Consider the following 24464-nt stretch of genomic DNA (forward strand, 5'->3'; position numbering starts at 1 on the left):
AAGGGGAAATGAATGCCCAGGGAGAAGTTCAGTATCTATTTTGAGAAATAGGAAAATTTGCTTCTTTGTCTCAGTGATAAAGTAGCTGAGTCACCCTATTGCTCATGGTCTCAGGGAATCCATTAGCTTTGGTTTAGTCTCCACTCATCTATCAGCTGCTATGATCAGATAAAGTGGAATGGTATGATGGTTGGAGAAAGCCCAGAAGGTCTGGCTCTGAAAAAATTTAGGAATTTTAAGGGAAGGAAAGGAGGAGCAGGACATTTTTTAGAGCTCATAAGTTGAAGATGAAATCACTGTAAAGAGCTGCCAATGAAGCAATGCCTAGTAATCCTGCACTCAGGCAAAGCTCAGATGCCAGACATGCCCTGAGATCTGGGCTTTGAAGGGAGAAGATCACTTCAAACTATTCTAAGCACAGACAACAAGAGACTAAGCTAAAGAATTTGCTTATGAGGCTTGCTAAAGACCCAACACATCCATCTTCTCCTCTTGCCAAAGTGTCTGAGCCCAGGTGAAGCACAAACGCCATGGCCCCATGGCCCCCAAAGCTCCTAACCCTGCAGAGTATAAATCACAGCAGGAAAAATCTGCTGCAAGACCAAGAGGACATTCACAGGGTTGGATATGGGAGATACTATTGTGTGTGAGGATTAGATCAGCAGGGTCCTGAATAGCACATTTCCTGGCCTCCTGTCTTCTTGGGAGATCTTCAGCGAAATTGCAAGTAAGGATGAAGGAACTGTCTCAGCCCGTGGATGAGCTTTCGGATTCCATTTCTCGAGGATGGTGCAATGATCAGGGAATACAATAGAGCATGAGGACCAAAGTCTGTTAGGAAGACTCAGCCTATTCCTGACTGACTCTGATGTCTGCGAGGCAAAAGAACAGAGTTTAAAATACTGGGAGATAAACCAATGATAACAGCTGATAATTCAGCTTCAGGAGTTAGGTTAACAATTACCATGTGAAAATATGGCCATGCTTTGGAAACAGTCACGTGGACAGACAGTGGAAACTGTCATTATTTTTACCCAAAACCTTTAGGTCCACCCTAGAAATGAGGAGACAGAGGTACAGAAGGTGTGGGGGCATGGAACAAACATGAGCTCCTCTAGGGTCGCAAGATGAGTCAGTGACAGACAAGCAATCCATCTTTGCCTCAATAAATTTTCCTACTTAGTGAATTTGGAAAGCTGAAAGACAGCTTTGGTAGACATAAACAAATTTGTTCACAGTAGAACGATCTAGCAAGAGCTATCTGACCCTGGCCCTGTGTCATTTCTCCCTCCCCCATTCTATAAAAAGCTTCCCCATAAATTCTAAAGCCCCATAAATTGTAGCTGAAGGGATTATCAAACCCAATACTAGAAGCATAGCTCTATCTCAAATAGTAAGCAAAGTCTGAACGTGAATGCTGTCCTTACATCCCCTCAAAGTCAGATCCTTCTCTTCTGCTAATTTCGGTCAAGTTCTCCTGCTTCCCTGCCCCAGTGAGTGAGCCTCTGTTCTTCCTGTTCATGCTGATGGTTGTGGCCTCTCATTCTCTTAGCATGAGTTCTCTTCCATAAGGCCCCTCAGTCCCTCTCACAACAGAGATCTTGGCAGGCCCGCTGCATCATTTCCCAGACAGGTTTAGACATGATAGAACCTCTAATGTGGAATCAACTGGGGACCAAAGAAGAGTAAGATAATAAATAGAACATGCCTATTATAGCACACTCTCAGTAATTGTTTATTCATCGTTATTCACAAAGTATATATTTTTTTAATTTAAGAATTTCTTTTGAATTGAATTAAGAGCCCACCATGGTCCAGGCACTTGGATAGAGCCAATGAAGAAAAGCAGGATAAACACAATTTGATTTCTACCTTTAGGAGGTTTAGAATTTAGAGGGGAGAGAAGACACATAGGCCAACATAGGACAGAATCAAATCTGATCTATGTTAGAGGAAAATATGAGCAAAGTGCTAGAGGAGGGGAAATGCCTTCTATCTACTTAGGTGGAGCATGTACCATAAAGTGGGGCTTGAAGGACAGGGGGAGCCTCTACCATTCAATAAGGCATAGATGCCCTTCCAGAATGAGGGAAGCACATGAAGAAATATATGGAACAGGATAGGGCATCCCTTGTGCACAGAGAGCTGGCTCAAGAGAGAGGTGAGAGAAGGAGTAAAAGGCAAGGATGGAGATGGAGATTGCTTTGAAATCAGGGAGGACCAGTTGGAGGGTTATAGGAGCTATTTGGGTTCAACAAAAACTGCTCAGGCAAAAGCAATGGTTATAGGGGAACAGATACAAGTCAACACCCATCTATGGGAGTAAAATGGTGCCAGCCTGGTGGGTGTTTAGGAAGTGAGGAAGACCTGGAAGAGCTACCTCCCCTGGAGTGAGGGCTGACCCAAGGCCACAGAGGATGAGTGAAATTGCCCCCTCCTGCCCCTTCCCTCCAGAAGGTGTGTGGTATGTGCCTCTGTCATAAATCTCACCCTGAGTACTCTCTGGAGACAGGGTTTTATTGGAGGACAGCTGCATAACTAATTTTAGGTTTGTGCTAGAGAAACAGAGCAGGTTTCATCTCCAGGGCAGGGAGGAGTCATAGTGACACATCTCTGGGCATCTGCTCCTACAAAGGCTTCCCAGAATAGCTCTCCCAGAGCCTGCTAGCATTTGGAGGATGAGATTCAGTAGGGCTATTCATGTCTGTTGACATCTTACTTCATCCCCATCCTGAAAGACACATACAAACCCACAGGTTATGGCTTCCAACTGGAGTTGAGTAAACCCACTGGGTCTCCTGGAGTATGTCTTAGTTACTGCTGGGGAGAAGGAGATCATGGAAGAAGGTGAGCAGTGGCAGAAAACTTCCATATGCATGTTCTCCTCTAGCTCTGCTGACTGATCTGAAGCAGGCAGCCAAGGATCCAAGAGCATTTATATTCATCATGACAAATAATATTGTAGCACATCAAAGCTTCTGTTGGGTGTCAAGGCCCCTTCAAGGAGATTGAACTCAAAGCCTCTGGCCAAGAATTACCAGACCTCTAATGCCCCCTCTCCTGTCTTGAGCAACCTGCCCTACTCCTTTCTGCCCCCTACTAGGAAAAGTACATGGTCCAGTCCTCACTGTGCTTCTATAGGGCCCTTATACACCCCCAACCAACCACCAAGTGTATAGTAAGAACCCTCTTTCCCCAACCAATCAGCAGGTCAGCAGGTGTATCCTGAGACCTCTTCTCTCCCTGGGCTATAAAAACAGACATGACCATGCACTTGTGATCAGACCTCTCTGATCATCAGGAAATTATCCTGCTGTGCTTGCAGCATCTCATCTTATTCAACTTTACTTTCTCTTTACCTCGTCATGCTCAATAAACTCTTCTTTTCACCCTGATTAAGAGTCCAGAAATTCTTCTTCTGACCTGCATGCACAGATCATGACAGCTTCTAAGATTTTTGTACATTCTCTTTCTTTCTTTCTTTCTTTATGGCCGCACCCATGGCATATGGAAGTTCCCAGACCAGGGATTCAATCTGAGCCGCAGCTGAGACCTACACAGCAGCTGGGGCAACAACAGATCATTTAACCTAATGCCTCGGGCTTGGGATGGAACCTGCACTTCTGCAGCAACCCAAGCCACTGCAGTCATATTCTTTTTGTTTGTCTTGTTTTGTTTTTGCTTTTTGAGCCATAACCATGGTATATGGAAGTTCCCAGGCTAGGGATTGAATCAGAGTTGCAGCAGCTGGCCTACTCCACAGCCACAGCAGCTCAGGATCTGAGTGCCACCTGCAGCCTACACTGCATCTCACGGCAACACCAGATCCTTAACCCACTGATCAAGACCAGAGATCAAACCCACATCCTCATGTTCAGGTTCATTACTACTGAGTCAAAATGGGAAGCGGAGACACCCTGCAGTCATATTCTTAACCCACTGTGCCACAGCAGGAACTCCACACATTATTTCTTAATGCCCACAACACACCTAAGAGGTAGGACTTGATATTCACACTTTCAGAAATGTGACAGTTATGAAAGGATAAATGACTCGTCAGGGAGTCAGACCCACCAAGACAATGCAGGTCTTCTGATTTTATCACCCTTGTTCTTGTCCTGATACTGGCAGTTAGGGGGCAAGATAGAAAACAAGGCAGCTTTGGGAGAAATTCAGAAGCAGAGGGAACAGACATTTATGTAGCCTTTGAGAGGAAATAACCATTTGATGGAGGAGAAAGACCCCCACCATAATTAAGCAAAATGGTCCATGAGTATGTGCATTTGGATAGCAAGAGAAATTTAAACAAACTTTAACAGCTTATGATTGTCTTACATATGGTGGTTTAGAAATAAAAGGCTGGAAATAGACTGTGTAAGATACTCCAGTGGTGGTTTAAAAGCAAAGGCTCATACATCAGGCAGGGTTTAAATTCCGGCTCTTTCACTTAAATCCCAGCATGTTTCTTAACTTCCTTCAGCTTCCTTATTTTTTTCCCCTGTAAAACTGAGGACAGTAATAGCACCTGCCTCACAGAGGAGTGGAGAGAACTGAATGAGATAATGCATGCTAAGAGCTTAGCACAGGCAGAGCACATAATAAATGCCATGGAAGTGACAGCACTATTGAAATAGTTAGTGGAAAAGACTCTCCTCTGTGGAGGTTTGGTTTTAATTTGTCATCTGGGTCAAGAAGGGGAATCGTCTTGACTAACTTTTACGGAACAGACTAGACAGGCAGAAATATGCCCGAGGTCCTTGAAAGGTCATTTTGTCATTGGAAATATCCATCCCTGTTGATCTCTGGTGTGAATTTCCCATTTTCCCACAGCACCTTGATCAGGCCTGTGCCTGAATTCTCCTAGCTTTGCAGGAGAAAAAGAGCAGTAGAGATGGCAACCAGAACGAGTCTCTGAGAAGGAGGCTTCTGTGCTTTGTTGCTCACTGAACAAAGCTACAGAAAACTCCAGAAGGGAAGGGCCTAGTGCTTAGTGCTGAGGTGAGCTGGGAAGGGGTTGCCTAGAGAAACTCGTCAAACTGCACAGTACCCGGATGAGTACTGAGTGAGACCAGTACACGGATGGGCCAAGGAGACACTGCTAGACTTTCACACGATGTAGGGGAAGCAATCAGATGCTCCTGAGCTGCCAAAGAGACACATGGAAACAGCCTCAGGTTAGGAGAGGCTTTGTGAGTAAGGCAAAAAGATACAGTTCCTGGATTGTTGACCACAGGACACATTAAGAATGCAGCTGTCAGCAGCAAAGGCCTTTATACCATGATAAAAAACCAGAAATGTCTGAGTCAAATGTATTCAAATAGAAAAATGGAAGTGTAAGCATAATTACAGAAAAATCAGGAAAGTTGATGTTTTTGTCACCAAACTTTTGTGACTCTGAACTTTTGTACTTCCTAGATGAAGATCCCTTGATGGAATTTATTTGAATCCCATCTTGCAATGCATTTGCACTTCAGAGAAGAGATTTCTCAAATGAGGTTCATGGAACACTAACTTCCCAAATGGTGGTCTCCCCCCCCCCAAAAAAAAAGCGTTCCCTACCCAAATACATGTTGGAAAACTACATACTAGATACCTGACTTGAATATTCTGAACATGTGTTGGCTTTACCAAGGCCCTGAAAAATCTTACAGTAAAGAAATATACCTAACTTTGTTTAACCAAGGACTTCTCAGTATGTCTGACGAGGAGTTTTTTACTGAGGTATAATGTTTTTTACTCTAGGAAATGCTGTTGTAGGGAGCTGCAGGTGAGAATGGATGATAATGGCATTACTGGGGTGACCCAAGAGAAAAATAAGCAGGTGGAACGTGAGCCTAAGATTGATGCTGGGATGTGGGAAATATCATGGCCAGGCATGGAAATGCTACTTTGCCAAACGACCACATATATCTTGGAAATTGGCTGAATTTTTTCTAATATTCTTTCAGGGTCCTCACTGAGTGACTCCCATAAATGATGGATCTTAATGGTTCCAAAAATCTCTAAAGCCTTCACATCTAACCATCTCCCTTTTTAAGGTTGTGATTCACTCCACTCCAGCAGGCAGGGCCAGGGAGAATGGGCTGAGTTTCACTTTTCAATTGTAAAAACACATCTCAAACCAGCGTGCAACCAGAATTTCATATCAGAAATTTAGCTAGCTGACTCTTCAGAGACCGTGAGAGCATCGCCTTTCTCTGTCATTTCTAGACTTTCTTTTAAGCACGGTAATCACTATGGCAGAATCACTATGATGAAAAGAGATACCCAAAGGCTTCACGCCAAAAACAAGGGCTTTGGGGTCAACCAGATCGGAAATCAAATCCCACCTCTGCCTTTTCCTAACACTGTGACCTTGGATAAGACCCCCTCCACATTTTAGTTTCCTCACCTGAAAATGAGGAAGCTATTATATCCACTAAGGGCTGTTATGGAGATGAGAAGAAATGATGCCTAGGTGGGGAGGGATGCAGGTTGAGAAAGGATAAAGTCATTGTACCATATCTACAAGGGGGGCAGGCATGTCATTGCTAAGTCAACTGGAAGTACCAGAAGAATATCTATGAAACCATTCCCATCTCTGTATGCGACAAAAAAAGTGCAAAAGTACTAAAGTACTTGATACCTGATTACTTGGGTGTGCTTCTGGGTGTAAGGGGTGATGACCTTGAGAAGCAGTTCCATTGCTCCATTAATTCCTAGCATGGCTCCTGTGGTGACTGAGAAAGAAAAAGCACAGTAGTTATTGACCCAACTGAACCAAGTGTAATTTTCAGCATTACAGAATGAGCCTAAACAACAGGGTAGGTCCATCATCTTCCTTGTCAACGGCAGCTTAAAAGCAGAAAAAGTCTATGGTCTTTCATCCCTGGCTTGGAAGTAAATACACACATTGTCTTCTCACACCATCTTCTTCTCAAAGAGGGCCCAAGCTGCAAAATTATACTTTTCATTTTTGGATGGCCCATTGCCCTATTCCACTTATTTTAATCAGAAGTCAAGTCGATTGCTGAGCAGATTTTCCTGTAAGGAAATCTTTGGTTTTCCAGCAATGAATTTCAATTCAAACTGTTTCACTCACCACCAACTTTTCATATGATACAAACATGTGTGTACACAGAGATACACACACACACACAGAGGCACATGCACAGTGCATCTTAAAACCACTTTTTTTAGGCATATCTTCCTATTTGGAGACCTCACAATGAAAAAAAAAACCATAAGTGGGTGGGTTAAGGTCCAATACAACTTGGACTGACTCCTTTAAAACTTTAAGGAGCTGGCGTTCCCATTATGGCACAGTGGAAACAAATCCGACTAGGAACCATGAGGTTTCCAGTTTGATCCCTGGCCTCACTCAGTGGGTTAAAGATCCGGCATTGCTGTGAACTGTGGTGTAGGTTGCAGACACTGGGTCAGGATCTGGCATTGCTGTGGCTCTGGCCTAGGCCGGCAGCAACAGCTCCAATTAGACCCCTAGCCTGGGAGCATCCATATGCTGTGGATGTGGCCCTAAAAAGACAAAAAAGACAAAATAAATAAATAAAATAAAATAAAACTTTAAGGGGCAGCCTCATAAAGAAGATAGTGCTCTTTCTGTCCACCCTAGCTCCTAGCTCCCCTACTTTTGCACTTGGATCTCCTATCACTGAGGTTAAGAACAGACTATGCCACTATCCATTAGAATGGCAAAGGAAGAATCATTTGGTCCTGCTAAGGGGTAACTATCAGAAATGTCTGCTTTTTTGATCAGTTGGATGATAATAAAAACACAGTGATAGTTCTGAATGATAGAAAGAGACTCTAGGGAGTATTGGGCAAGCATTTTGGATCCCAGACCTCCAGATGTCACTCTCACCTCCAGTGATGCCCTAGCCTCTCTGCATTATCCCTAGGACCCCACTCTGCTCTGCTCTTTAGGAAGAGCTCTGGTTATGTCAAAAAAGAAGAGGAGGCATCCACAGGATACACAATGGAATCACTTTGACAAGGGACAAAACACTCAAGGGGAGAAGGAAAGATTATCTTCCAGGGTGTGACTCTTCTTTCTTTCTCTCACTGGACTGTTGTAAAACAGAGACCTAGAGATTCCTTTTGCTTTGGGCCAGCCTTGTTCCAGAAATATGAGTGGAAATAAGGGGGTTTTGGGTAAGCAAAGAGAGAAGTAAGGGAGGCTTATACTGGCTTGGAAGATAACTGTGAAACTGGAGTCTCTAATATAGTTCATCCCAGCACCAGTCATCAGAGAGGCTGAGGCTGATGCTTTAGCTGTCACAAGGAGTGTGTGTTCCCGGAACACCCTCTATGCATACATTTCTACTGATGCTGGTACAGGCGATCATGGCCTAAGTCAAAATTCAGGAACTGGGCATCCTAGTCTTGCCCATCAATCTTCCCTTCACAGATATTCACTCAGTCCTTATTTCTAAATTGGGAAAACATAGTAAATTCCTGGCAAACAATTCTGCAAAATTCTAGTATTAAGTAGAGTTAAGGAAGAAATAGTTTTAAGAGCACAAATTCAAGCATGGACAATTTTGGACTTGAAATCAAGAGAGGATAACAATAAAACAAATCCTCCCTGAATTCTTCTATGCTGGATACCCACCCAAGGTTAGACCTCTGGCAGCTCACAAACATCCCTATTGGCCAGCAGAGAGCTGCTGGAGGCTTCATTGGCTGTCACAGATGTATTATGGTTCCAGCCAACTCCCTCTGTAGATAGGCACTGTTTAGAAAGCTTGCTGGAACATTCAACAGTGGCTAACAATTCACCAAAGAGACAGCAACCCATGGGCTTTGTGACTTCTATTTACCTCGCATCAGTAAAGTCAATGTATAGAGAGTGATTGCAGAGTTGTTAATATCATGTGAAACAGTTCATACAATAAAAATTGTCTTAGACTACCAGATGAATGGCCACCTCCTCAATCTCACAGACAAATCTTAGCATATTTTCAGAGCTCCCTCTTGAAGGAATTCTTGAAGATCTCTATAATCAATGTCTATAATAAGGAAGGTAAGATATTCAGCTTAACTATTCTTTATGAAACCAAGATAAGATACTTCAAATCTTGTGCTGCTGGCAAGCCTCAAGTGACAAGCCTCAAATGGGGGTGATGCAATTTCTGGCTACTCATTAATGAGAGTTGTCCTTTACACAAAGCCACAGCTTCTCATGTCGAGTTTCCTTTATTAAAGATAGGTTTATACAGATTCTTTCAGCCTCTCTCAAATCTTCTCTGATTGTCTGTCAACATATATGAGTTTTAATAGAGAATCTGTTTGTGAACATGCATTCAAGGATCTATCTCATTATTCCCTAGAAATACATGCTCATTAATGGAATGAATCAATGAAATATGTCCCTACTATTTTGGTAGTTCTGAGGATAATTATGGGAAATGGTCACTTATTTATTCCCATATATGTGCTCTTCCTATTACTTCAAAGAGCTAAGGGGAAAGCATAGAGCAGAGGAGAAAAACTAACACTTATTGAGCAACTGCTATGTGACAAGCTTATCCATAAATATTAGCTTACTTATCCCATCACTAAGTCTATGAGCTTTTATTATAACTCTAATTTTACGAAGGAAGAAACTGAGTTTAAATAGGTTAAGTACCCACGTCATATGACTCCTAGGAAATGAAGTCAGAGTCAAACCCAAGTCTTCCTGGCTTTCGGCTCATGTTCCTTTCTCTAGAAAGCATTTAATCTAAGTAACTGCCACTTTCATTCTGCAAGAAAGGGGCTCAGATAGGAGAAATAAAATCCGTGTTCATTATAGCTGAAATAGGTGGTATAGAATCAAATCTATTAATAAGAACTATCTCCATATGAGAGTAGAAGAAACATGGGTTTTGCAGCTAGAAACTCAGCCCTCATGACTTATCTGTAGGAACTCGAGCAATTTTTTCTCTCTTCAAAGCTTCACTTTCCTTTTCTTTGCTGCAAGATGTTACATGTACATACAGGATGGTTCTGATAATCAGAAATAATCCAAAGCAGGAGATGGCAAATAACATCAACCCATGTGCCATGGCAGATCTAATTACCTTAAGGACTATGTTGAGAAGTATTGTGACATAAAATCTGATAAAGGATGTTGTGACCCTGGGACACAGTGGAGAGATCTGTAATGTGAAGGGCACCCTTAACAGCTATAACACATCACCCTGTGCCTTGAATATAAGGACTGAATAAAGCTTGCTCTCCCCTGTCATAGACCTTTCTCGCCTTGTGGTACTAATAGAGAGATGTGAATATTACCATCTCTAGCCCCAGGGAAAACAATATGAACCTCTAACTTCAGGAACAGCCTCAAGAATTTCCCATGGCCGAGGAGGCAATGAGGAAATAACTTCTCACCTCTACGGCCTTGAGAATGTGAGGTCCTTCATGGTTTATTTATCTTTTGGGGACGACATGTGTCCTCCACTCATGCCCTCCTTCCATCCACACCCCTAAATGGTTTCCAGGTGTCCTGGCACAGGTCTGGAAGCCAGCCCAGAGAGCCACAATGGAGGTACTTACCACTAGAAGTGAACACACGCAGAGCCCAGAGACAGTGCAGGAGGTTCTGGCTGTGGGACAGGTTTTTCCTGGCCAGAATCAATGTCACATCAAGTGCTTCCAATTCCAGTGCCTTCTGTCCAAACTTTTTATCTATGAACACAAATCAATCCATTTTAGTTGTGTTTCACATGAATTACGAAGCTTGTGTGATACACAGGAGAGAGGAAGGCAAAGATGGTAGAGGGAAGAGGATAATCATAGCCAATGATAATTTTCAGATCTAGTAGAAAATGCTACTAAGTCTGTCCCCTTTGGGACTAGATGGCTCTGAAGAGCTAATTGAGGGTACATATATGGTCCATTATTCTTCAAGTCGTATTTACATGAAGCCTTGTGAGTTGTATGACTCCCATCGCCTAGATGTAAGGATGTTTCTGGTGGTCCTCAAACATGAGTTCAGCTGGGAATAAATTTCTTCATTTTAGACAGTTCTGGAATTAAAGATACCTAAGTTACCTAGTATTCCAATGCAGTGAATGGACCTTGATTGGATCTTTCTCTGAACCTGTCTGAAAAAGACATGCTGGGAACACTGGAGAAACTAGAATGACTATAAATTATGCTTGCATTGATAATTTTGTTAGATTTGTATTCATGCTATTGTGATAATATAGGAAAATGTCTCTCTCCAAAGAAATGCATTCAAAACTATTTGAGGAAAATGTTGTCTGTAATTTTCCTTAGAATATTTCAAATAAAAATAAGTAAGTGATGGAAATATAGCAAAATGTTAGTTACGGTTAGCGCTAAGAGTTATCTAAAAGGTCATCCTTCTTTATGGAAGAGAAGTTTGTAGTAACAGGTGAAAACATAATTTCAGAAAATAAAAAGTTCTCCCCAACTTTAAATTATTGATCTAAATAATCTGATATTCAGTCTTGTAAGTCATTATTATTTTAATTATTAATAAATAATCATAAGAATAAGGGGAAAGTACTTTTTATTCTATGTTCTTGGCTTCCACTAGGATAGCCAGGGACTCTGTCACCTGTCACATTTGTTTGTGTCCCTTCCGAAGTGTAATACCCAAATCATCATTTTTTTTTGCAATAATTTATAATCACTGTCAGATTTATCATAGGTGGAAATGAGTAAAACAGAGAAAACATCCTAAACCTGGTTTACCAATATTTACCTTGGGATCAAAGGACACCAGCAAAGAGATTGTGACTGAACTCATAGGACCCATTCCTTTTATCAGAAAAAAAAAAAAAAAGATATCTATATGGCTCCATCCAATCTCATTTCTGTTCTGTTCAGGTCAGCCCCTGACAGTTTGAATTCAACATCAAGGGCTACAATCTTTGATGGCAGAAGGCAGGGCGATGTGATTATGACAATAGTAATATCAAGGTCCATAACTCGGAAGTCACTGCCTTGGAGCACGACTCATCTCTCTTTCTCCTATGAAACTTAGATGACTCGTGTTTGTTAGGACTCTGGCCCCATGTGCCCAGCAGGTAACATACAACTGTGCTTAATCCTTACAGAAATCCAAGAATTATGTACTGATACCTCCATTTTGCAAACAACAGTCCAATGGCAATTAGCCCAAGGTCACACTAATAAGTGTCTGAGCCAGGCCTGACACCCAGATCTGACTTCCCAGCTGATGCCATTTACAACCAGGGTATATATCATATCTCCTCTGTCTTTTCCTGGAGTTCACTTGGCCCATTCTTTGCTTTTCTGACTTCTTCTCATGCTTTCATTTTGGACTCAAATGTCACCTCTCTCTCTGACCATACCAGTTTCTCTTCCAGTTATCATCTATTACTATTGTCTGTGATTATCTCATTAATTATTTACTTTATGTCCTTCTCCACTTGAATGTAAGTGCCATTAGAGTAGGCCCTTTATCTGTCCTGGTCACTGTGGTGTTCCCAATGCCTAGAACAGCACACAGCCCTTGGAAACATGGAGTAATATGTTGAATATTCAATGAATGAATTCTATTGGTTTTGTCTAGAACAGGATCACACAAGTGCTGGCTGATGCCTGGGTCTCAGTCACTTGTGGATTGTTGAATGAAATCAAACTATAGCTCTACACACTGACAGAAAAGAGCACCCCAGAGCCCTGCACCAAAAATCTAAGTTCTGTTTCAGAGGACTTGAGCTTTTTGACTATGACCTATGTAAAATCAGAGCTTAACTGTTAGGGTTAATTTGCAATGTTTGCATGCACCCCAAGTGCCCAGGCTTTTTCTACTGTGCTCCAAGAAGGTCCCGAATATGGGGGGAGTATTTTAGGGTCTTCTATGAGGAAAGAGAAATAGATATGGAGCATAAATGGAAAGAATTCTAGGCCTCATCTTCCCTTCAACCAGGAAAGCTTCACCTCAATGTGGCTTATTGTGGTGAGTTGAAAACTGTCCCCCTCAAATTCCTGTCTGCCTGGAACATCAGAATGTATCTTATTTGGAAATAGAATGTTTGTAGACTTTATCAGTTAAGAAAAATCTCATACAGATTTGGCTGGGCCCTAAACCCAATGACCAATATCCTTATAAGAAGAGAGGACACAAAGAAAGGCATTAGAGTAGAAGACCATGTGAAGATGGAGGCAGAAATTGGAGTGATGTATCTATAAGACAATAAACACCAAGGATGGCTGGAAACAATGAGAATCTAGGAGATGCTCCCTCAGAGCCTCAAGAAGGAACCAATCCATCCAACCCCTGAATTCTAGACACCTGCCCTTCAGAACTAGGAGAAAATTAATTTCTGCTGTCCTAAACCACCCAGTTTGTGGTGATTCCTTACTGCAGCCCCAGGAAAGTAAAGCACTTACATAAAGAACTTCTGTGTGAGATGCTCCATTTATTTTTAAAGTGACTGGAAACCTCCTTGGAGTAGCCCTCCAGCCCCCTCTGCCCCATGCCCACCCTTGCCCTGTCCCAAGCACCTAGGGACCCTGGCTTTGCTAACATCCAAGCATCTCTCCAGTAGGGCTGGTCCTGCCATCTCTGCTGAGGTGTCTAGACCTTCCTGATGCATCCTCCCTGGATTCCCCCACAAAAGCCTCCCCAGGAGCCCTCATGACGGCATATCCAGATACTCCTTCAGCCATCTTCAGAGCTGGTGGTGGGGTGTGGGTACCTCGCAGGCCAACTTTGGCCAGCAGCCGGAGGAGGGGCAGCAGGATGTCATAGTCTGGAGAAGCCGTCCGGGCAGTGTCCACCAGGGTCTGCAGAAGGGCTTCGCTACCACCCTTGCTGATCATGTAGCGAATCCTCCGGTCTGTGCCTGAGGGGGAAGCAGAGTTACAGTGAGTCTGTAATAACCACCAGAATTTCCTCAGAGCAAGAACCTCCTAGCTAGAAATATAGCAAGGATCTGGAGAAACCAAAACTGTGTAGTGTTTGAAGCAATTTGTGTAAAGTTGTGCTAATAGGTAAGGATCCAAGGTTAGAGGTGGGAGGAGGGTATGAAATGGAGAAGTCATGGAATATTTAAAAACTTACAGGAGCTGAAATAAACTAAGCCTAGAATCTACTGGACTGAGAACCTGCTGAGTCGCACTGTATGTGTGGACTTGTGTGTGCATGTTAAGAAATACGCCTATTAAAAAAAAAAAGAGGGGTGTTCCCATTGTGGCTCAGCAGGTTGCAGACTTAACTAGTATCCGTGAGGACACAGGTTCGATCCCTGCTCTCATTCAATGGGTTAAGGATCAGGAGGTGCCGTGAGCTGTGGTGTAGGTCACAGACACAGCTCAGATCTGGCGTTGCTGTGGCTATAGCATAGGCCAGCAGCTGTAGCTCCAATTCAACCCCTAGCCTGGGAGTTTCCACATGCTGCAGGCATGGTTCTGGAAAGAAAAGAAAAGAAAGAAAGAAAGAAAAGAAAAGAAAAGAAAAGAAAAGAAAAGAAAAGAAAAGAAAAGAAAAAAGGAAGGAAGGAAGGAAGGAAGGAAGGAAGAAAGAAAGAAAGGAAGGAAGGAAGGAAGAAAGAAAGGAAGGAAGGAAGGAAGGAAGGAAGGAAGGAAGGAAGGAAGGAAGGAAGGAAGGAAGGAAGAAAGAAAGAAAGAAAGAAAGAAAGAAAGAAAGAAAGGAAGAAAGAAAGGAAGAAAGGAAGGAAGGAAGGAAGGAAGGAAGGAAGGAAGGAAGAAAGGAAGAAAGGAAGAAAGAAAGAAAGAAAGAAAGAAAGAAAGAAAGAAAGAAAGGAAGGAAGGAAGGAAGGAAGGAAGGAAGGAAGGAAGAAAGAAAGAAAGAAAGAAAGAAAGAAAGAAAGAAAGAAAGAAAGAAAGAAAGAAAGAAAGGAAGGAAGAAAGAAAGAAAGAAAGGAAGGAAGGAAGGAAGGAAGGAAGGAAGGAAGGAAGAAATATGCATATAGGCTTTTGTATAATCATATAATAGAAGACAGACTATCAGTATCCCTCCACTACAGGTTTGAATCATCTACAAAAAGGATTGGGTTGGTAGTTTATCTGGAATAATTTCATGGATGGTATTAATGATTATTTGGTGCTGGCCTTCAGTAACTGATGGGAGGAAAAGATGGAAACAACTAGAGTAATCCCTTGAGAAACAAACTTCTAATCATGTATGTAGGGAGTTTTAAAGAGGTTCTGGGGCTAGTATAAAGTATATTGGTCTTTCTACCTAAGACTAGTTTTGAGTGGGAACCTCCCCCATTTTGGCCATGAAAAGCTCAAAAGCAACAATTACAACTTGGAAGGGGACCCATCTGATTCTCTACGCACTGGACCTAGGTCACCCAACCAAGGTGGCCAGCAGGATGGGAGATCATCCCCAAAGAAGATCTTCTGATTTTTCCTCCTCTTCTAAAGGAGCGATAATCAATACATTTAGCAGAAGAACTCCAAGGTTTCATGCTCAGAGTTCCATACACCACTGGCCAAACTGAAGGCAGAACTAGCCCAGAAGACAAGTGGGCTTCACCTACAGAAGGTACCTCACTTGGAGGAGAGGAAGTCAGGCTGCCATTGGAGGGCAGGGCACCAACAGGAAAATCTGAGCACCAGTTGACCCTTCTTTCCAAAAGTATGACCTGAGATTATGTGGCTTTGGAGAAACATTCGGTTTGATATTGTCCATCTGGTGCTAATATCTTTTAATGCAATATGGCTTACAACATAGAAATGAAAACTGAGTGAATGTTGGAATGGCCAGGAAACTGTTTTCCAAGACCCTCATGTGGAAATGAACTAATAGAGGCACTGCCCAGTTAACTCAGTTGATGCCTAATACAGTCAACTCTCATCTTATCTTTGAAAATGCAATGGCTGACCACACTGGAAGCCCATCCCTGGCCTCATTCCTGTCTCCACCTGACAGATATAAAGGAATGGCCAATACCTGGTTCTTGACACAGGTCACAGTGAGGGATGCAGGGGAGGAGAGAGAATCATTGAGGGCTTGGGGTCCTTGGCCTCAGAGCGAAGCTGTCAGAGGATAACCACCCAGAGTCTAATGCCTTCCTGAGTTTGGCTCACTGCAGTGTGGGCAACAAGACTGAGGAGCCCAAAGCACAACCACCCTGAGGAGACTCTGTCTCTCACAGAAAACCTGAGCTGGAGCAAATCCCCAGGCCACACAGGCTCCTGGGAAACATCAGAGCTGCATGTTCCCATGCCCACCTCATGAGGGCTGAGGGTGTGGCCTACTCACCAACGGAAAGCAGATCTCCAAGGACCTGGAGGATGGTCAGGATTGACTCCTTGTCAGAGGAACTCTGCAATGAAAACACAGGCCACCATCTTTAGAAAGAATGCAAAAGAAGGGAGGCGGCAGGGCCAGGGGTCCATGTGGAAATGGTAAGGCTGTGTTTCCTTCCACTAAGAAAGACTTTCTTCCATAAAAAGTGGTCGAGGAGTTCCCTGGTAGCCATTGTCACTGCTGTGGCTTGGGTAATTTCTGTGGTGCAGGTGCAAGTCCCTGGCCTGGAAACTTCCACATACCACAGGAGCAAACAAGTGGTTGAAGGGTTGTTCCTTAAATAATGACAGTGAGGGGACTCACTGAGTTAAGGGTCTCTGGGGTTCTGCCTCCATATTTAGTCTTCAGGACTCCTCTTTGGGGATCCATGTCACAGTAACATAAGCAAGGTGAGCAGAAGAATAAACATTGGTCATTTTTGCAGAAACAGAAAATGAAAAGGGACTTTTTGGGCCAAGGCAGCACAGTTCTCACCTATTTCAGTAGGCTTGGATTACTGTTGAATGCAAAGCAGAAAGCAGAGACACAAGTCCGCTCAAAGGCTCTGATGTAAAAACTTCCCTCACTGACAAGGATGAATTTTCATTTTCTCAAGAGAAACCTAGGGTAGCAGCAAATCTCATTATGTAGATGCTCCATGGGATCCTGGAAAAGCCTGACTCTCCACCCTTTGTTATGTAGAAGAGAACACTGAGATTTAGCAGAAGAGAGGACTTCAATTCCCCCGTGGTGACCCCACAGTGAGGCCAGAAGTGCAGCCCAGGCTGTTCCCAAAAGTCAGCCAGTGGTCTTTGCACTGTGATGTGTTGTTTATTTTTAGATCTCTAGACATTATTTATCTACTAGTTGCAAGGTTGCACCTGTAAACACCATCTCCCCAAATCCCCCGCTTCCATTATTCTACTGGAACCATTGTTCTACTCTCTATTTTTGCAAGTTCAGCTTTTTCAGATTTCATATATGTGATAACATACAGTATTCATCTTTCTCTCTTTGACTTATCTCACTTCCCATAATGACTTCAAGGTCCATCTGTCTTGTTAAAGTTGGCAGCATATTCTTTTTCTCATGGCTGAATAATATTCCATTGTGTGTATATACATCTTCTTTATCCGTTCATCTGTTGATGGACAATTAGGTTGCTTCCATACCTTAGCTATTATGAAAAATGCTGCAGTGAACATGAGCATGAAGATATCATCTTGAGATAATGGTTTCAGTTCCTTTGGATATAACCAAGAGTCTTATTTTATACCACTCACAAAATTCACTCAAAAGAGATCAAAGATTTAAATGTAAGACCTAAAACCATAAAACTCCTAAAAGAAATCATAGGGGGAAAAAAATCCCTGATTAATCTTAGCAATGATTTCTTTGGTGAGACACCAAAACCACAGGCAACACAAACTAAAATAAACAAGTGAGACTACATTAAACTCAAGAGCTTTTGCACAGCAAGGGAAATAACAACAAATTGAAAAGGTGACAGAATGAGAGGAAATATTCAAAAACCAAGTATCTGATAAGGGATTAATATCCAAACTATATTAAAAAATCCATACAATGCAAGAACAACAACAAAAAGAAACAAATAACCCAGTTAAAAATGGGGAACAGACCTGAAGAGACATTTTCCAGAGAAGATGTACAGATGGTCAATAGATAAATGAAAAGATGCTCAACATCACTAATCATCAGGGAAATGCAAATCTAAACTACAGTGAGACAAGGACCCCATACCTGCTACATGGCTCTTATCAAAAAAATAAGAGATAGTAAATGTTGGCAAGGATGTGGAGAAAGTGGAATCCTAATATGCTATTTTTAGGTATATTATTTAAGGCAAAGCTTGAATCTTCCAATAAATAAGCCTCATGTTCATCATCTGCTTCAAAGACCTCAGTAACTCCCCATGACATAGAAGATAAAGGCACAGCTCACTAATAGGAATTCCCAAGCTCCTCATGAACTTTTCTGCTTCTCTCTCCAGCTCATTATTCATCGCAACACCTCTGACCAAATACATGCTTCAGCAATGTGGAACTGCTTATAATTTCCTGCTCAAACCATGTCATTTCTTGCCTCCATAATTTGATCATTCTATTCCCTCTTCCCAAAGCCTGGTCAATGATAACTCCTCCTTCAAGGGCACTATCATTCCTGGAAGATTCCCTTCCCACCCATGAGCTGGGTTGGGGGTCTTTTCTGTCTCCACATCACTCTGTGCTCAGCTCTGACAGCAAGCGTATGCACCACATGGTGTTGGCATCAGGGTGTGTAATCTTGCTTCCCATGCCACCCCCACTCAATATTACTCCTTAAAAAAGGGACCAGGTTTTGACTCAATTGTATTCCAAGCATCTGGAACAGAGGCTGTTCCAGAAAATGGGTGCAATAAATATTTTTCAGAATCAAACCAAATGCAACCATAAAAAATTCAAGGGAACCATGAAGTCCAACATCACACCCAAGGCAAAGCCAGGCTTGGCTTTCTTCAATTCCAGGAGGTCACACGTTAAAAGCCAGGGCCAAGACTAAGGTGAGTCAAGGGAGGCACTACTTTGGGCACAAAGTTTAAAATTTAAAATGCAGTAAATAAGATAACATTTTAATGTTATATTTTTTCACATTAAACAATGCCCCCCCCAAAAAATCCATGATGAACAACATGCCAAAATTTAACACTTTAACTCCTCTTCCAGATGAGATGAGACATCTGGGGATTGACAGTTATTTGATGTCTATATTTAAGTAGGAAGAGGCAGGAAGCAAACCCAGGAACTTGGGTGTGCCCTCAGATCTTCTCCACTGAAAGCTTTGTCACATGCTTGTCTGATGCCTCCCATCAGCTGCACTGGACATTAAAAGAAGGCACCATTCTTCAATTCCCCAGGGCTGAGCCAGCCTCCAGAAAAGGTGACCCATGCACTATGTCAGTTCTACCTGCCCCTCCTTAGCCTCCCCAAATCTGGGTACCGGAACGAAGGAGCGGCACAGCAACTGGTCTACCATTTCAAGACTTTTGTTAGCCTCAGTTTCTGGTATCATTTCCACTGTAGGGGAGGATTCTCCACACCAACAAACAATGCTCTGGACACCTGCTGTGTGCTCTACAACACAACTCAGTTCTTTTTTTTTTTTTTTTTTAACTATACTAAATATATATATATTTTTTTTTTGGCAAACTAGCTTTTGTACTTTTATTTTTTTTCTTAATTTTTAATTTTTTTTGTTTTCCCACAGTACAGCAAGGGGGTCAGCTTATCCTTACATGTATACATTACATTTTTTTTCCCCCACCCTTTCTTCTGTTGCAACATGAGTATCTAGACAAAGTTCTCAATGCTACTCAGTAGGATCTCATTGTATATCTATTCTAAATTGTGTCTGATAAGCCCAAGCTCCCGATCCCTCCCACTCCCTCCCCCTTCCCATCAGGCAGCCACAAGTCTCTTCTCCAAGTCCATGATTTTCTTTTCTGAGGAGATGTTCATTTGTGCTGGATATTAGATTCCAGTTATAAGTGATATCATATGGTATTTGTCTTTGCCTTTCTGGCTCATTTCACTCAGGATGAGAGTCTCTAGTTCCATCCATGTTGCTGCAAATGGCATTATGTCATCCTTTTTGATGGCTGAGTAGTATTCCATTGTGTATATATACCACCTCTTCCCAATCCAATCATCTGTCGATGGACATTTGGGTTGTTTCCATGTCCTGGCTATTGTGAATAGTGCTGCAATGAACATGCGGGTGCACGTGTCTCTTTTAAGTAGAGTTTTGTCCGGATAGATGCCCAAGAGTGGGATTGCGGGGTCATATGGAAGTTCTATGTATAGATTTCTAAGGTATCTCCAAACTGTTCTCCATAGTGGCTGTACCAGTTTACATTCCCACCAACAGTGCAGGAGGGTTCCCTTTTCTCCACAGCCCCTCCAGCGCTTGTTATTTGTGGATTTGTGAATGATGGCCATTCTGACTGGTGTGAGGTGGTATCTCATGGTAGCTTTGATTTGCATTTCTCTTATAATCAGCGATGTTGAGCATTTTTTCATGTGTTAGCTGGCCATCTGTATATCTTCTTTGGAGAAATGTCTAGTCAGGTCTTTTGCCCATTTTTCCATTGATTGATTGGCTTTTTGGCTGTTGGGTTGTATAAGTTGTTTATATATTCTAGAGATTAAGCCCTTGTCAGTTGCATCATTTGAAACTGTTTTCTCCCATTCTGTAAGTTGTCTTTTTGTTTTCTTTTGGGTTTCCTTTGCTGTGCAAAAGCTTTTCAGTTTGATGAGGTCCCATGGGTTTATTTTTGCTCTAATTTCTATTGCTTTGGGAGACTGGCCTGAGAAAATATTCATGATGTTGATGTCAGAGAGTGTTTTGCCTATGTTTTCTTCTAGGAGTTTGATGGTGCCCTGTCATATATTTAAGTCTTTCAGCCATTTGGAGTTTATTTTTGTGCATGGTGTGAGGGTGTGTTCTAGTTTCATTGCTTTGCATGTTGCTGTCCAGGTTTCCCAGCAATGCTTGCTGAATAGACTTTCCTTTTCCCATTTTATGTTCTTGCCTCCCTTGTCAAAGATAGGTGTCAGGGTTTATTTCCGGATTCTCTGTTCTGTTCCATTGGTCTGTCTGTCTGTTTTGATACCAGTACCACACTGTTTTGATGACTGTGGCTTTGTAGTATTTCTTGAAGTCTGGGAGAGTTATGCCTCCTGCTTGGTTTTTGTTTCTCAGGATTGCTTTGGCGATTCTGGGTCTTTTGTGGTTCCATATAAATGTTTGGATTGTTTGTTCTAGTTCTGTGAACAATGTCATGGGTAATTTGATAGGGATTGCATTGAATCTGTAGATTGCTTTGGGTAGTATGGCCATTTTTACAATATTGATTTTCCCAATCCAGGACCATGGAATATCTTTCCATTTCTTTACATCTTCTTTGATTTCTTTGATTAAAGTTTTATAGTTCTCGGCATATAGGTCCTTTACCTCCTTGGTCAGGTGTATTCCGAGGTATTTGATTTTGTGAGGTGCAATTTTAAAAGGTATTGTATTTTTGTATTCCTTTTCTAATATTTCATTGCTGGTATACAGAAATGCAACTGACTTCTGAATGTTAATCTTATATCCTGCTACTTTGCTGAATTTATTAATCAGTTCAAGTAGTTTTGGGGTTGAGTCCTTAGGGTTTTCTATGTATAGTATCATGTCATCTGCATACAGTGACAGTTTGATCTCTTCTCTTCCTATTTGGATGCCTTTTATTTCTTCTGTGTGTCTAATTGCTGTGGCTAGGACTTCCAAAACTATGTTGAAGAGCAATGGTGAGAGTGGGCATCCTTGTCTTGTTCCAGATTTGAGTGAGAAGGCTTTCAGTTTTTCCCCATTGAGTATTACATTTGCTGTGGTTTTGTCATAAATGGCTTTGATTATATTCAGGAATGTTCCCTCTATACCCACTTTGGCGAGGGTCTTGATCATGAATGGATGTTGAACTTTGTCAAATGCTTTTTCTGCGTCTATTGAGATGATCATATGATTTTTGACTTTTTTTTTGTTAATGTGGTGTATGATGCTGATTGATTTGCGTATGTTGAACCATCCTTGTGAACATGGGATGAACCCTACCTGGTCATGGTGTATAATTTTTTTGATATGTTGTTGGATTCAGTTGGCTAAGATTCTGTTGAGAATTTTTGCATCTATATTCATCAATGATATTGGGAGATAGTTTTCTTTTTTGGTGGTATCTCTGTCTGGTTTTGGAATGAGGGTGATGGTGGCATCATAGAATGTCTTTGGGAGTATTCCTTCTTCTTCAACCTTTTGAAAGAGTTTAAGGAGGATGGGCACCAATTCCTGTGAAGCCATCTGGTCCTGGACTTTTATTTGTAGGGAGTGTTTTGATGACCTCTTCAATTTCATTTCTAGTGATCGGTTTGTTCAGTTGGTCTGTTTCTTCTTGATTCAGTTTTGGCAGCCTGTAAGATTCTAGAAAATTGTCCATTTCTTCCAGATTGTCAAACTTGTCGCCGTATAGTTGTTCATAGTATTCTCTTATGGTTTTTTGTATTTCTGCTGTATTCATTGTGATTTCTCCTTTTCCATTTATAATTTTGTTTATTTGGGTTCTTTCTCTCCTCTTTAGTGAGTCTGGCCAGGAGTTTGTCAATTTTGTTTACCTTTTCAAAGAACCAGCTCTTGGTTTTATTAATTTTCTTTATTGTTTTTTGAGTCTCTATTTTACTGATTTCTTCTTTGATCTTTATAATTTCATTCCTTCTGCTGACTTTATGACTTTTTTGTTCTTCTTTTTCTAATTCATTTAGGTGGAGGGTTAAGTTGTCAATTTGGGATCTTTCTTCTTTTTTGAGAAAGGCCTGGATTGCTATAAATTTCCCTCGGAGCACTGCTTTCGCAGCATCCCATAGATTTTGAGAGCTTGTGCCTTCATTATCATTTGTCTTGAGGTATTTTTTAATTTCCTTCTTGATTTCCTCATTGACCCATTAGATTTTTAGTAGCATGTTGTTTAGTCTCCATGTAGTAGGTTTTTTCTCTTTCCTTTTCCCATGGTTGATTTCTAATTTCATGGCATTGTGGTCAGAGAAGATACTTGAGATAATTTCTATGCTCCTAAATTTATTGAGATTCGCTTTGTGTCCCAATATGTGGTAGCTTCTTGAGAATGTTCCATGAGCATTTGAGAAGAATGTGTATTCTGATTTTTTTGGATGTAGTGTCCTGAAGATATCAATGAAGTCTAACTTTTCTATTGTTTCCTTTAGGATCTCTGTTGCTTTATTGGTTTTCTGTCTAGAGGATCTGTCCATTGATGTGAGGGGGGTATTAAGGTCTCCCACTCTGATTGTATTCTCATCAATATCTCCCTTTATGTCTGTTAATATTTGTTGTATGTATCTGGGTGCTCCTGTATTTGGGGCATATATGTTGATGATAGTAACATCCTCTACTTGGATGGATCCCTTAATCATTAAGTAGGGTCCTTCTTTGTCTTTCTTTATATCTTTTGTTTTAAAGTCTATTTTGTCTGATATGAGTGTTGCGACTCCTGCTTTTCTGTCATGTCTTTTGGCGTGAAATATTTTTCCCCACCCTTTCACTTTCAATCTATATGTATCTTTTGTCCTAAGGTGAGTTTTTTGCAGGCAGCATATTGAAGGTTTTTGCCTTTTTATCCACTCAGCCACTCTGTGTCTTTTGATTGGGGCATTAGTCCATTGACATTTAAGGTGATAATTGATAGATGATTCTTTATTGCCATTTTGACCCTCGTGTTCCAGTTGATTCTATGGTTCTCCATTCTTTCTTTTTTTTTTTTTTGGTTGGATGGTCTGCTGTTATTATCTGTTTGATTGTTTTGTTTTTCATTTTTTGCGAATGCAATATTTGGTTTTGGCTTGTGGTTGCCCTGTTTTTTAAGTATGCTAACCCCTTCCCATAATTGTGTGTTTTAGCCTGATGGTCCTGTAAGTTCAAACACTTCATTACTATATTAAAATTAAGAAGAGAAACATACAAACAAACAAAAAGGGTTATTTATTTCCTAACATCCCTTGCCCATATTTTATGGTTTTGATGACTCTTTTTTATTTTTTTCTTTTTAATTTTATTTTGTTTGAAGCATGTTCATGATTAAATCTGTATACTGGCTTATTTGACTGACTGCTCTCTGATTGTGGTTTCCTCAGTCCTAGTTCTTCCTCTTCTTCTTCTTCTTTTTTTTTTTTCTTTTCTTTTTTCTTCCCTTTCCTTCCTTTCTTTGTGGTTTAGAGAAGCCCTTTCAATATTTCCTTTAACCTGGGTTTTGTGTTGCTGTATTCTTTAAGTTTTTGTTTGTTGAGAAAAATTTTTATTTCCCCTTCTATTTTAAATGATATTCTTGCTGGATAGAGTATTCTAGGTTGCATATTTTTTCCTTTGAGCACTTTAAATATCTCTTGCCATTCCCTCCTGGCCTGTAGTGTCTCTGTAGAGAAATCAGCTGATATTCTTATGGGGGTTCCCTTGTAGGTAACATTCTGTTTTTCTCTTGCTGCCTTTAGGATCCTCTCTTTATCACTAACTTTTGCCATTTTTATTATGATGTGTCTTGGTGTGGGTCTGTTTGGGTTCAGTTTGTTTGGGGCCCTCTGTGCTTCTTGTATCTTGAATCCAGTGTCCTTTAGATTTGGGAAGT

The 24464-nt window shown here is 41.4% G+C and overlaps 1 protein-coding gene across 16 annotated transcripts in view; it reads right to left on the reverse strand.

Annotated features, from left to right (window-relative positions):
• Window positions 1-24464, reverse strand: part of AGBL1 (AGBL carboxypeptidase 1) — a 1231135-nt gene that overhangs the window by 845926 nt on the left and 360745 nt on the right. For all 16 annotated transcript variants that reach the window (XR_014820420.1, XR_014820412.1, XR_014820416.1 and 13 more), the window contains 4 exons: window positions 16217-16280; window positions 13683-13829; window positions 10540-10671; window positions 6626-6719 (listed from right to left, as the gene is read on the reverse strand). Coding sequence is in view for 9 of the 16 variants with exons in the window: in XM_084983081.1 (XP_084839207.1) it covers window positions 6626-6719; window positions 10540-10671; window positions 13683-13829; window positions 16217-16280 (437 nt within the window). In the remaining 7 variants the exon portion in view is untranslated. The remainder of the gene's footprint in view (window positions 1-6625; window positions 6720-10539; window positions 10672-13682; window positions 13830-16216; window positions 16281-24464) is intronic.

The sequence above is a fragment of the Sus scrofa genome, chromosome 1, assembly GCF_054392235.1.
Source record: "Sus scrofa isolate SSC_HxYL_T2T_F1_AM1 chromosome 1, Sscrofa_HxYL_maternal_Yorkshire_Landrace_v2.0, whole genome shotgun sequence".
Taxonomy (NCBI): Eukaryota; Metazoa; Chordata; class Mammalia; order Artiodactyla; family Suidae; genus Sus; species Sus scrofa.